The sequence below is a fragment of the Octodon degus genome, unplaced genomic scaffold (assembly GCF_000260255.1).
Source record: "Octodon degus isolate 3935 unplaced genomic scaffold, OctDeg1.0 scaffold00074, whole genome shotgun sequence".
NCBI classification, from domain to species: Eukaryota; Metazoa; Chordata; class Mammalia; order Rodentia; family Octodontidae; genus Octodon; species Octodon degus.
Genome location: NW_004524650.1, coordinates 7,836,963 through 7,850,342, shown reverse-complemented (window position 1 = coordinate 7,850,342; position 13,380 = coordinate 7,836,963). Strand labels below are relative to the sequence as shown.

Below are 13,380 nucleotides of genomic sequence, written 5' to 3'. Positions count from 1 at the left end.
CTTGTATGTTTCGATCACGGGCTTCAAATGCTCTAAGTAGAGTTTGTATATGACCACTTTTGCTTACTCTGGACTTGATGCTGTTGATGGATTCCTGGAGATAAATAAAATAATTTTACTGTAAAAAAATAGTCAGAAATTTTAAGTTTATTTAAAATAGGCTGTATGGGGTTTTTTAAAAATCAAAATTTTAGGATAAATAGCATAAAAGTAGTATACTAAAGATCCACTGTTACACTTTTGAATATTTAAATTATTATTTATAAAGGTATACAGACTATGAATTAATAATATGGAGCTATCTGAGTGACAGCACTAGGAATTTACCTATAGTATCTTTTTTTAAGCTCATCAACTATACCAAAATGATTACAGTTTTTCAAAAACTATTTATTACCTAGGTATTTATCTGTTTCTTAATGCACTGTTTTTACAATATTTTGCTCTTTGAATGTTAGTCTGACCAATGTACTATCTAGCAAAACACCAAATGCTATCTCACAAAGTATTAGTGAAACGAAAAAAGGTTTCACTTTTACATGTGCTGTGTATACACAGCAGTATTTGTAATACACAAAGTTTCCATACTACATTCATAAAATAAGGCTACCAAGATGTATGCTAAGGTGTACACCTTCTGGGGGATCCTGTAAGGTATATTAGACCTGCACAAACATAAGGATTTGAAATTATTATAAAAATAGTTATGGCAAAAGGTACAAAAATATTAGAAATAGCTTTTTCTGGAAAATGCAGATAAAATGCTTATTTTAATGCCTATCAGTTTGGCCTATGGATGTTAATTTTTATTATTTTATTTATTAGAAGATCATAGATATTCAGGGCTGGGGAGATGGCTCAGTAGAATAAGCACTTCATTGGCGAGCACAAGGGCCTGAGTTCAATCCTCGATTCCGCCAGAAAAAAAAAAGAAAAAAAAAAAAAAAGATCATACTAACCAGGATGTCTTCAAGTTTCATCTCCAATACATCTGTACCAGTAATATATTTCTTCCAGTCTTCTTGATCTTGTGCCTCTTCTCCTATATTATCCAGGATTAATTCAAAGAAAATTACTTTCTCAGAAATGGTACTGAATGTATTGTCAAAGCAGAACATATAATCACCAACTTCAGTTTCTACACTGAATTACACAAGAAGAAAAAAAAAGCATGTTTTCAGTTATTTGTACTTATATTTGAGAGCAAAAGGAAAACAACTACAGGTGAGAGAAGAAACATGGCTTATAAGTGAATAGCTTTTCTATTTCCTTAGTACTAAAAGGTAATTTATGGTGTCTTACTGAAGCAGTCTGGAGCCATATATTCAAGTACTTGTAGCTTAAATACGTGTGGCATTTACTCAAGTTATCTTGATCTAGTTTTTGGAAGGTGACAGAGCGATAAACCTAAATATACCATAACTCATAATAAATTTTAATATTTATACATTACAAAAGGCATTTTATCATGAATTAAGTTTATGTAGTATGTGTACATATGACTTATTAATGTATCCTTCAAGTGAGTTTAACATGTAAATTGTTTTCAAGATTGTCTGTACTAAGTGTTTTCTTCTAGGGTTCCCACTAATTAAGTAGTTTTGTAATACAGTCTATAAAGGTTAAAGATAAGACCTATAGCCAACGAACAGAACCTTTCAATTGGATTACCTTTACTAAATATTACATTACTGAATGTAAGATCTTTCGTTTTACTACCTTCACATTCAAAATAATTGGTTTGGTCACAGTTGATTCATTAGTGAAGTACTTTCCTATTGATGTTTTATGGACATAAGCTGAAGCAAGAAAACATTCTATGGTAATAGCATTTACTACTGTAGCCCCAAACAAGAAAACAAATATAGCTTTTTTGAATGGCACAATCTTTAAAAAAATACCAATGAAATACCTGTTTATCTTTATTCAGTTAAGGACTGCACAAGAAACTGGCCAAGGGGCTAGGGAGATGGCTCAGTGGAATAAGCGCTTGCCTGGTAAGTGCAAGGGTCTGAGTTCAATCCCTGGTTCCACAAAAAAAAAAAAGAAAAAAGAAAGAAACTGGCCAAGAAAAAACTGCTCTGGTACGGCTATGGAATTCATAAAATTTACTTTGTGAGCGCCAATAATAGATCCATATATGGTCTCTTTTTTTCAGTTATAGAGCAACTATAATTTACAAAGATACTTTTTACAAAACAAGTACACTTAATGTGTACATTAAATGAATCTTTTCCCAAATAAAAATTTTATTACAATTTTCTAATAAAGGTTTTGATATGTCTAGTGAGTTTCCTATTTACTTAGATGAAGTGATTTCTAAGCCTTCCCGGCTGCATCTTAAACTACTTACCACCCAATTCTATTCAATAGCCCAAGGATGGGTTCAACTGGAATTGGGAGATCCAAGCAATAGGGGTATGGAGTCAGTTGCTTTTTTTTGTGTAGTTCAACACTGAAGTTCTGTTATTATCTTACCATACTGTCCTTTTTTTTGGTATGTGGAATTAAACTCAGGACCTTGTGTTTGCTAGGCAAGCTCTGTACTGTTGAGCTGTATCCCTGACCCAAGTTCTGTTATTCTAATACCTATGATTTTATTATCTTTATTGACCTGGAATCATTGTTGACTTTTTTCATTTTGTCTTAGAACATCTTGTCTAATTCTTTTTTGATTGACAAATAGCATTATATAATCGTGCTTTGCAAGGGTAGGATCCAAACTGTACTTCTCACGTCAAGATCTTCAAAGAACAGAAATTCACTTGGATACCTGTTAGTTTTGGAGCAAGTGTTATATATCAGAGGATGCTAAGTACTGATTACAACTTAAGAGGCCTAAAACAAGCAAATATCCCTCCCACTTTTAGATTACCCACAGTTCTGTTGTCCAGTGAATATGTATGAGGACATTCAAGAAAACACTAAATTAAAAGAAACATGCATGTGTGTGTATGTGTGCTCCAGGCCTCTTGGTATTTTCTCAGTATGATCCAAAGATCTAAAGGCCAAGCTACTAAAAGCTACTAAGAACTGTATGTGTGTGCGTTTGTGTGACGTGGTGAGATTGATCTTGATTCTGGTAATATAGTATATTCAGTTCAGCAAAAGAAAACCTGAATTATTCTCTTGTTTTAATTAAGATCATTATTTTCTTTTGGGACATGCTCTCTTAGAGTCTCTTAGAGTCCATTAAAATGGTCAGATCCTACTGGTTTGCCTCTCATCACTAGTATCTGTATTATAGCCATTAATTCATTTTTATGATGCAATTTTATGTAATGACTATTGACTTTCCACCTTATAGGTCACACTAGAAAAAATATAATTTTTCTTTTCCAATTGCTAATATGCTCACAGAACAGTTAAAATTTCAGAAGGTTTGCATTGCTTTCTGTGGCCTTCTGAATACATGTAATTTTCATCTTTTAAATTAATCTCCATCTCTTTTTATCCAATTTATTGACTTTTTGTTTAAGCATGAGATAACTAAGTAATGATGAATCCTTAGTTCATTTGTGTTTCAAATACCAGCTAATACTTGTGTGACTCTTCACAGTTTACACATTGACTTCAAAAGGTTCCAAACTGGGAAAAAAGGTATAAATAAATAGAAAAAAGCTGAAAAATACTAACTCAAATGGTCTTTAGTAGATGTTTTGAATAGCATAAGCAGGTATATAAGAAACAAAAATTCCTCACTGTTACAGTATTGTAAAAATTTGTGTTGACAGCTTTTAGTAAAAAGGAATCTGATTACAAATATAAAATATTATATAACTTAAAATCCATAAAGTTCCACTAGAACAACAAGTTAATCTAAAACTAGTTCTTTTTTTTTTTTTTGGTCTTTTTGAGGCTGGGTATCACTACAGTTCAGTCTGGCCTTACTGGATTCAAATCACAATGATCTTCTTGCCTCAGCCTCCCATGTGGTGGGAATACAGGCATGTGCCATCATTCCTGGCTTAAAATAAGTTCTGGTAGGGTTAGGGTAATATTAATTCAGTTATCTAGGAAAAAAACTGCATTCATGTATTAGTCATTACAGGCAGTGGTTGATGAACATAGTGTCAAGCTATTTAGTTCTGCTTAAAGATACTATAATTTATTTTACCAGATGTTTTAAGGAAAAATATACATCAGTGTCATAATTGAGACTTTAGTTGGTTTTATAAAATTAATATAGCTAAACATGAACATTTTGTTGCAAATCCAATTTTCAGAAATATTTTTAATTTGCTGTAGTGATTAACAATGAGTTGTACTGCCTGGGTTTAGATACTGGCCTTGCTTTTCACTAGGCAGTATTGTTCAGCAACTCTTATACTGTTCTTCATTAACAAAATATTCTAGTAAAGAATAAAAAGAACTAATACATAAAAAGTATACAGGCTTGGCATATTAAAAGAACTCAATAATGTGAAGTATAATAAATTCATTGGTTTAGTAAGTAATTCTATAAAAGCAATAAAATGCCTCTTCTAACAGTTAATTTTGATTTATTTTTAAAAACAATTAGGGACAAATAAAAAGTGACAAATTTTTCAAATTCTGGAACTTAGATGAATTATATATACCTATCAAAAAGAAAACAATTCATTTGCAGCATGTCCATTTTAACTTACTATTTCTTTTTTTTTAACTTACTATTTCTATGTTATTATTTTTTATTTTTTGATATGGGCAATCGAACTTAGGAACTTGTGCTTGCCAGAGAGATTCTGTGCCACTGAGCTGTGTATTCCTGGCCCTCCATTTTATTACAGGTTTAGGCAAATGTTTTTTGTGTTCTATGTAGGTAAAAGGCCATTTAAAAATACATTTCTGCTGAGAGTGGCATTGTATACCTATAATCTCAGCACTTTGGCTAAACCAGAAGGATTGTAATTTTGAACCCGGCCTGAACAACTGTGTCTTATGAGAGAGATCTTACCTCAAAATAAAAAAGGGCCAGGGGTGCTGCTTAGTGTGAAGGCTTGAGTTCAATCCCCAGTCCACAAAAAAAAAAAAAAAAAAAAGAAACAGAAAACTAAAAATCATTTTAAATTAGTATTCTAAAAAGATATGGTTGAAATTTTCTCCCCTCTCATTTGTATATCTATTTAGTATTTACTCAATATCAACTACATGCCAGGCACTTTGGTTAACAAAAACCAGTAATTATAATAATGGCTAGTACTTACAATAATGCTATGTGCCAGGGATGTTCTGAGCATCATATGGTAGAAACCAAGAGTTTTGATTCATCCTGTCTCCACCCTGAATGTGTATCCCTGCAGACTTATTTAACGTCTTTGAGCGTCCTTGTCTGTAAAATGGGAATTGGGAATCAAAGAATCTATCTCATAGTGGGTAGAAAGATTTATTTAGAAGCATATGATGTGCCAACTTTATAACAAATAATATTTTCTAGGTTTACTAATCCCTTTTATAAACTGTTTAGTTTTAATATAATATTGACTAATGAATATGCTACTGTGAAAGAGCATGGGACAGGAAAACATACTAGTGAGAGATATGAAGAGAAAGAACATGTAAGAAGAACATTTTGTGAAACTCCAGATCAAAGAGAGGTAACACATTTTTTCTATATGGTTTCCTATGATGAGATAATAGGCCTAATTAGAGTGAGTTGTGAGTAAAACAGTTACATATACAAAGATGTATTATATTTTATTTCAACAAAGATGATTATAAGTTTTGCAGACAGCAGCTCAGTAAATCTTTGATACATAACAATTGTGTAATAATACTTTTAAGTTAAAATGGAAAGCCTGTGCTAGCCAGAAAGGTAAGTGTAAAATACTGTAATAGATTGAATACAATACCTAGGGAATACCGATGTATTTAAGCAAAGAAAAAATGTTTAAGTGCTGCTAAAATGAGTATAACAAAGAAAAAATGTAATCAAGAGCCAAACAAATATCTAAAAAATAGCTGGTTGTAGCAACTGAGGATAAAGCAGAAGCCTTTGAATCCAGAGATTAAAAGATTCAAGATCAGCCTGGGCAATATGGCAAGTCTTAATCCTTGTGCCACAAGTTAATGGAATATGTTAGTAGTTTTTTGTTTTTTTTCTTTTTAAATTTTTTTTTTTTTTTTGTATTTTAGGGAAGGGTCTACAGGGTGTTCAGGGTCTCACTACTAGATCAGACTCATGGTGATCCGCCTGTTTACAGCCTCCCAAGAGCTAGGATTACAGGTGTGCTCCACCATACCCAGTCTCAATTGCAATCTCAGCGCACCCTGGGATGGGGCTGGTACAGGGATCAAAGGAATATGTTATAATTTAAAAGATGACTCACCATAAAAAACTTTACAATTATTTGGAGTGATCTAATACTGACTACTAAATTTCTCTACCCTAAATTTCCTTTACCCAAAACCCAACTTACGTGTGAACTCCATCTGATTTTCTTTGTTCAAAAACTAAGGTTTTGCCTTCTGGAGAAGCAAGATGGAAGTCAATATCTAATCCTGCTCCATCTAAGACCTATAGAAGAGCACATAAGAAAAAGTGTATATTATAAATTCTGCAAAATTATTAAGTGGATAAAATGATATACTGTCTTTCTGAATCTTGAGGGATAAGAAAGCTGCCAAAGTTAATGGGGGGGGGGGCTAGCAGTTGATACTTACCTCTTACTCATTCCTGTTGCCATGACTTGGATTTAGGCCTTGTGGTTGCACTAAAACTATACTTTCCAAAAGCAATACTTTCATTAAAACACCTTGTGGTGTGCATAGTAATACACATAACAGTTCAAATGCTGGTGCTATTTCTTTTACTTATTATTTAAGTAACTTAAAACATGCTATATACATTTCTCAATTTCCTTTTCAGTAAACAATTAGCCACTTTCAACACCAGGACTTTATGATTAAATTTCCGAGTTCTTCAACACATTATGAATTGTGTATTCCAATTAGGACAGTCTACTTACTAGCCAGTGCACATGATATTCCTTTATAATTCTAAAATATTCTTATAAGGATAGTGTAACAGTAGATTACAATGATACTTTATGCCATATGTTTTAAAGTGCTTTAGCTTCATATAGATTGTTTTCTTTCAAAATTAAGACGGTCTGCTTTTTTTTTTTTTTTTTTTTAAATATATTTTTAAATGTATTTGGTTGGTATAGGGTCTCACTATGCAGCTCGGACTCATATTAATCCTCCTGTTTTTAGCTTCCCCAGTACTAGGATTACAGGCATAAGGCACTAAGCCTGGATTCTGTGGTTGGCTCAGCCCACCCTGTGGGCGGAGCTGGTGTGGCATGTGGTGGCAGGGATCGAACCCCTTCCCTGCGCTTGCCTAAGTAGGTGCTTTAGTCTGCTGAGCTATCTTGCTGGCCCTGCTTTTCTTCAGTTAAAAAATAAAAGCCAAAGCACAGCAATTAAGCTTCAATGTATAATATGAACTCAGCAGTATGCCTCTAGAGTAATTTTAATGAATATGCTATGTTGCTTATAGTCCTAGTCATTTTCCTGAATACACAAGTTCCTGATCCAATGAAACTTATGCAAGAGCCAGTTTACATTTTTAGAAATGGACCTCTCCCCAGTTCTGTAACACTGTTCCCTGCATTTCTATAGAATGTACACCCATTCCTTTGATACTTAATCATGCATTATCTGGGACAAAGCATCTTTATGATGGGTGAAAATTTTCCAGTTGTTCTTTTTATAACTAAAGGTACTGATCCTAACAATGGTAATATCAATGTTTTGATTTTTATCACAGATGAAAATATTTAATAAGTATATCTATGTCATACAATCAAAGCTCCTTATAGTTTCACTTAGAACTGTCTGTTCCTCTCCTTTTCTTCTCTTTCAATTCTCTCCCTGCCTTTTCTCTACTTTTTTAACAGTTAAAAAGCAAAACATTATCTATTTGGAATATTACATAGAATAGCCTTTTAATTCTTTTATTATTTCCATTTACTATGACACGTAGTAGGTTTTTTTGTAGTATTTTATATCTACATTTAATATCTACTCTCGTAAAAATTTTATTCTTGCTGACTTTAGTAGAATTCTCTATTCCTGTGTCCTTAAGAGCAGTAAAACTCGCTAGGTAAAAATATGTAATTCTTTTTCTTTAAATTACAATGAAATGTAGAAGCCACATAACAATAAAATACTGTAATTTATAACACAATCTTCTTAGGTAAGAGTAGATACGGCAGCTGGGCATGGTATTGCAGGCCTATAATCCCAGAACACCACCCCTGTGTTCATGAATTGGCAGAGTTAATATTATCAAATCGGCATATTATTAAAAAAATACAGATTGAATGCAATCTCCATCGAATTTCCAGTGACATCCTTGATAGAACTAGTAAATATCAATCCTAAAATTCATATGGAAACACATAAAAATCCAGAAAAGCCAAAGCAGTCCAAAGCAAAGACAGCAAGGGTAGAGGCATTGCATTATCTAACTTGAAATTATACCACAAAGCCATAGAAATACTGGCATGGAACTAGCAGAAAAGTAAGACTAATGGCACAAAAACAACTTTTTTTTTCCCCGGTACTGGAGATCGAACTTGGGACCTTATGCTTGCCAGGCAGGCGCTTATGCCTCTGAGCTATATATCCCCGGTCCTATAAAAACAAACTTGGGCAACTATAGTCATTTGATTCTTGGCAAGGGAGTGAAGACATTGTGGAGAAAAGAGCCTTCTTTAACAAATAATGCTGGGAAAACTGTCTATCCATATGTAGGTGACTGAAACTAGATTCCTATCTTTCACCATGCATAAAAATCAATTCAAAGTGGATCAAAGACCTAAGTACAAGACGTAAAACTTTGGTAAGTACAAGAAGGGAATATAGGGGAAACACTGCACAGGCACAAAGACTTCCTAAATAGGACAAAAACAGTATGGGAAATAACAGCAAGAATCAACAAATGGAACTATACAAATTAAAAAGTTTCTCCACAGCAAGGGAAACTACTAATAGGGAAGACACAGGCTACAGAAAGAGAAAAAAGCTTTGCCAGCTATTTTTTTGAAAGAAAACCCCTCCAAAACAACCCAATCAATGACTAAACACACACTTTTGAAATGAAGTACAAATGGCCAATAAGCATATGAAAAATGTTCAACATCTTTGGCCAGTAGGGAAATGCAAATTTACATTGAAATTCCATCTCACCCCAATCAGAATGATCACCATGAATATAAAAAAAATAAATGCTGTTGAAGATAGGGTACGTGTGAAGCCTACAATGCTGACAGAAATGTAAATTACAGCTATGATGGACACTGATTTAGCTGTATCACTCCTTGGTTTATACCTAAAGTTAGCATACTAAAGAAATACCTATATACCCATATTTACTGTGGCACAGTTCACAATAGCCCAGACACATGTCTAGTCTAAGTGCTTATCAATGGAAAAGGAAATGTTGGATTTGTACACAATGGATTATTTCTGAGTTGCAAAGAATGAAATGTCATTTGAAGGAAAATACATGAAATAAGCCAGACCCAAAAAACAAGTATCACATGTTGTCCCTAATATGTACAAGCCTAAAAAGATAGCACTAAAGCAGAAGGGAGATTATTATTAGACAAAGGAAGAGAATAAGGAGGTAAAAATGTAAAGGGAGAGTGATGGGATAATATGATCAAAATATACCAGTGAAACTCAATATTTTATAAAATTTATAGGTAATAATAAAAATTTAATGGAAAATAATTTGCCAAGAATGTGACACTATTAAGTAACTTCCTCAAGAGGCTCACATGGAGGGCTGCCTACCAGTATCTCAGCATCAACTTTCTGTAGTCTATATCGAGTGTTTTGGTATCTGAATACCCAGCCAACTGTACCAGATTCTTCACCCACAGAAGCAATAAATGTTTATTGTTTTAAGCCTCTATAAAGAGTCAAATGAATATAGTGTGTATCAGAGGAATTCAAGAATATACCATCTACAAAAACGGATGCCAATATGGAAAATTTCATAAAGAAATTAAAAGTATAATTGCCAAAGCAAAACCTTAACAGATGGAATGATAGGATGAACTTGGGTAAACACCCAAAATCTTTTTTTTTTTGTTTTTTGGTAGAACTAGGGATTGAACTCATGCCCTTCTACTGAGCTATCTCCCCAGCGCTAAACACTCAAAATCAGAGAACTAAAATGAGCTCAGAGGGGCCAGGGAGATGGCTCAGTAGAATAAGTGCTTGCCTGGCAAGCTCAAGGGCCTGAGTTCAATCCCTGGTTCTGCAAAAAAAACAAACAGGTAAAATGAGCTCAGAACAAGGTGAAAAACTATAAGATGTAAAGAAAGTATGGAAAAAAAAAATGGGTAAGAGCCTAAAATGTGGACAAAACGAAAGATTTCAAATATGAACATCTATAGAAAGAAATTAGAAAAGGGAAGGGATGAAGTCATTAAGCAAATTCTTGTTTCCAAAGATAAAAATCATCAGACCAAAAGGATCTAACAGATATGAAAACAGAAAAAAACAGTCCTACTGATAAAAAAGATCCTGGGCTGGGGAGATAGCTCTGCAGCCTAAGTGCATGCCTGGCAAGCACAAAGACAAGGGTTTGATCTCTGGTACCACATACAGTGCTTACTCCAAAACCCAGGTGCACCTTGCCGGTCACCACAACGAGTTCGAGCTGCATAGTGAGACCCTGTACCAAGTAAATAAATAAAAGTTAAAAAAAAAAAACCCAAAAAAACCTACTGATATTTCCAAGAGAAGTAAACGAGAACTACAAAATATCATGGAAAAGTGCAAAGTAACAAAGATCATGATTAGAATTTTATATATACTACATGGAAAAAAAAAAAAAAAAGCTGTGTCTTCAGTGTTGCTATGCTTAAAGATATGTACTTACTAAAGTGAAACCAAAAACATCTGTCTGAACCCAGAGCCTTGCACATACTAAAATAAGCACGTAACCACTGCACTATATTCCCAACTCAAGAAAGTCGTTTTTAGATGACTCAATGGATTCAAAATGTTTTGAAAGAATTATTCATGGATATCTTTTCCAAAACTTAAAACCATATCCATTAAATCAGAAAACGCTATAACAAAGTTTAGGAAAGTTTTCATTAAAGCTGAGGTAGGCTGTTAGGGTATGGTCAGCTGGCTGGAAAAGAGGGCATGATCTGTCAGTTACAGAAATTTAGGACATGTGCAGAAAAACAGTTGCAAGCCTTGTACCTGGGACTAATCATAAATTGCTATCTTCTATTCTTGCACAAGATCAATCAGGTTTTTAAAAATCCTTTTATTTATTTGGTACAAGGTCTTGCTATGCCCCTCAGACTCATAGTGATCCTTTTGTCTCAGCTCCTCAGTGCTGAGATTATAGACATGTGCCACTATACTCGATTTCCATGGGGCTGGCACTGCGTGATGTACTGGGAATCGAACCGGGATCCTTGAGCTTGCCAGGCAGGCACTTAAGACTGCTGAGCTATCTCTGAAGCTTCTCAAGCAGGTTTTTGATAAGATGGTCTAGATCTAACATCACAATGGGGATACAAAATACAGAAACCATTAATTTTGTGTCAGTGACCTAAACTTGCTTTGCAAGGCATATTTCTTTTCCTATTTTTAATAAATGTAAAGTTTTACAACCTTTTTCATTTGTTCTGTCCAATTCTTTGTTCAGGACAAGAATTTGGAAAGAATCTCTAGAAGAACCCTATTGTGTCTCAGAACCCTAATAACAAAATATTTAGTACTATCAGGCTTAAATTAATTTTTAAGCATAAGTGATGTTAAATAACATAAGAATATACAAATGTAAAATATTGCAAAAACAAAATGTGAACTTTCAGATGATTTAAAAATATGAAGAAAGTAGTAAAATTGTTAAGGTTTTTGATTGATAAAGAGAAAACACGGGACTGGTGAGATAGCTCGGCAGTCTAAAGTGCCTGCTTAGGCAAGCTTAGGCAAAGCACAGGGACCGTGGTTTGATCCCCAGCACCACATGCTGCACTAACCTTACCCTTAGGGTGGGCTGAGCTGGCCAAAACAAACAAACAAAAAAAAAAGAGAAAACACAGGGGCTGGGATATAGCTCAGCAGCACAAGCACCTGTCTGGCAAGCACAAGGTCCTAAGTTCAATTCGTGGTAAAACAAAAAAACCCCATAAACGGCTTTAAAAATACTGCAAAATATATGCTAATTTGTTTCATTTATATTAATATTTCTTTTTAAAAATTTTATGTATTTGGTATAGGGTCTCACTATACAGCTCAGACTCATAGTGATCCTCTTGTTGCAGCTTCCCCAGGGCTGGGATTACAGGCTTGCGCCACCATGCCCAGTCTTGGTGGCCTGCTAGGCACTTGCCTATGCACGTGAGCACTTAGGACTACTGAGCTGTCTATGCAGCCCTAGTTCATCTTACCTCATTGAAAAGAAAGTCTGTGTTACTGTTTCATTTTTTAAAGAATCTTTTTGGTTTATATCATACTGAGTATTGAATCTGAAGAAAACGAAAGAAAACACTGCAGTAACCTGTTATTCTTATTGAGTATAAAATTTTTTGATTTTTTAATAAAAAATTTGAAACTAAGGCCAGTGAGATAGCTCAGCAGACTAAAGTGCCTGCAAACGCAGGGACCATTTGATCCCTGGCACCACATGCCCTGCCAGCCCTGCCCCCAGGGCAGGTTGAGCCAGGGAATAGTGGTGCATGTCTGTAATCCCACTGCTGGGAAGGCTGAAAACAGGAGGATCACTGTGAGTCTGAGCTGCGTATAAAACCCTGAACCAACCAAATACATTACTTTTTTTTTTTTTTAATTAGGTATGGGAGAAAGCTCATTAAGTTAGGTGCCTGCTTTGGCAAGCTCAGGTACCAGGTTTGATCCCCAGTCCCGCATGCTGCACTGGCCCCAACCGCAGGGATATACTGAGCTGGCCACTGGGACCAGTCATGGTGGTGAGACCAGGCATGGTGGTGCACGCCTATAATTGCACTGCTGGGGAGGCTGAAAACAGGAGGATCACTACGAGCTTGAGCTGCGTAGTGAGATCCTGTACCAAATACATAAAAAATGAAAAAAAAAATTTGAAACTAGGGATATATTTATATGTTTCCTTTTTTTAAACACCAGTACAAACCTCCCCCTGCCACCCCGCCCAAACAACAACAAAACAACAACAACAACAAGAAAACCAAACAACAACAAAAAACCCCAACCCTGGGATGCTGGACTGTACTTCAAAAACAGTGGTTTCAACTGCATGACGAGGGCAAAGAAAAAGAAAAAAAAACACAAGAAATGAAAACCAAAGTGGTACACAGAATCTGTCAAGGGAGTTCGTTAGTTTACCCACTAGTTACTCTACCTTTCTATATATATATATAT

The 13,380-nt window shown here is 34.6% G+C and overlaps 1 protein-coding gene across 1 annotated transcript in view; it reads right to left on the bottom strand.

Moving 5' to 3' along the window:
- Positions 1-4: 4 nt before the first annotated feature.
- Positions 5-13,380, bottom strand: part of Tmed5 (transmembrane p24 trafficking protein 5) — a gene marked incomplete at its 3' end in the record, with an annotated part of 23,186 nt that continues 9,810 nt past the window's right edge. The window contains exons 2-4 of the mRNA XM_004635753.2: positions 6,399-6,496; positions 960-1,143; positions 5-94 (exon numbers count right to left, since the gene is read on the bottom strand). Coding sequence (XP_004635810.2) covers positions 5-94; positions 960-1,143; positions 6,399-6,496 — 372 coding nt within the window. The remainder of the gene's footprint in view (positions 95-959; positions 1,144-6,398; positions 6,497-13,380) is intronic.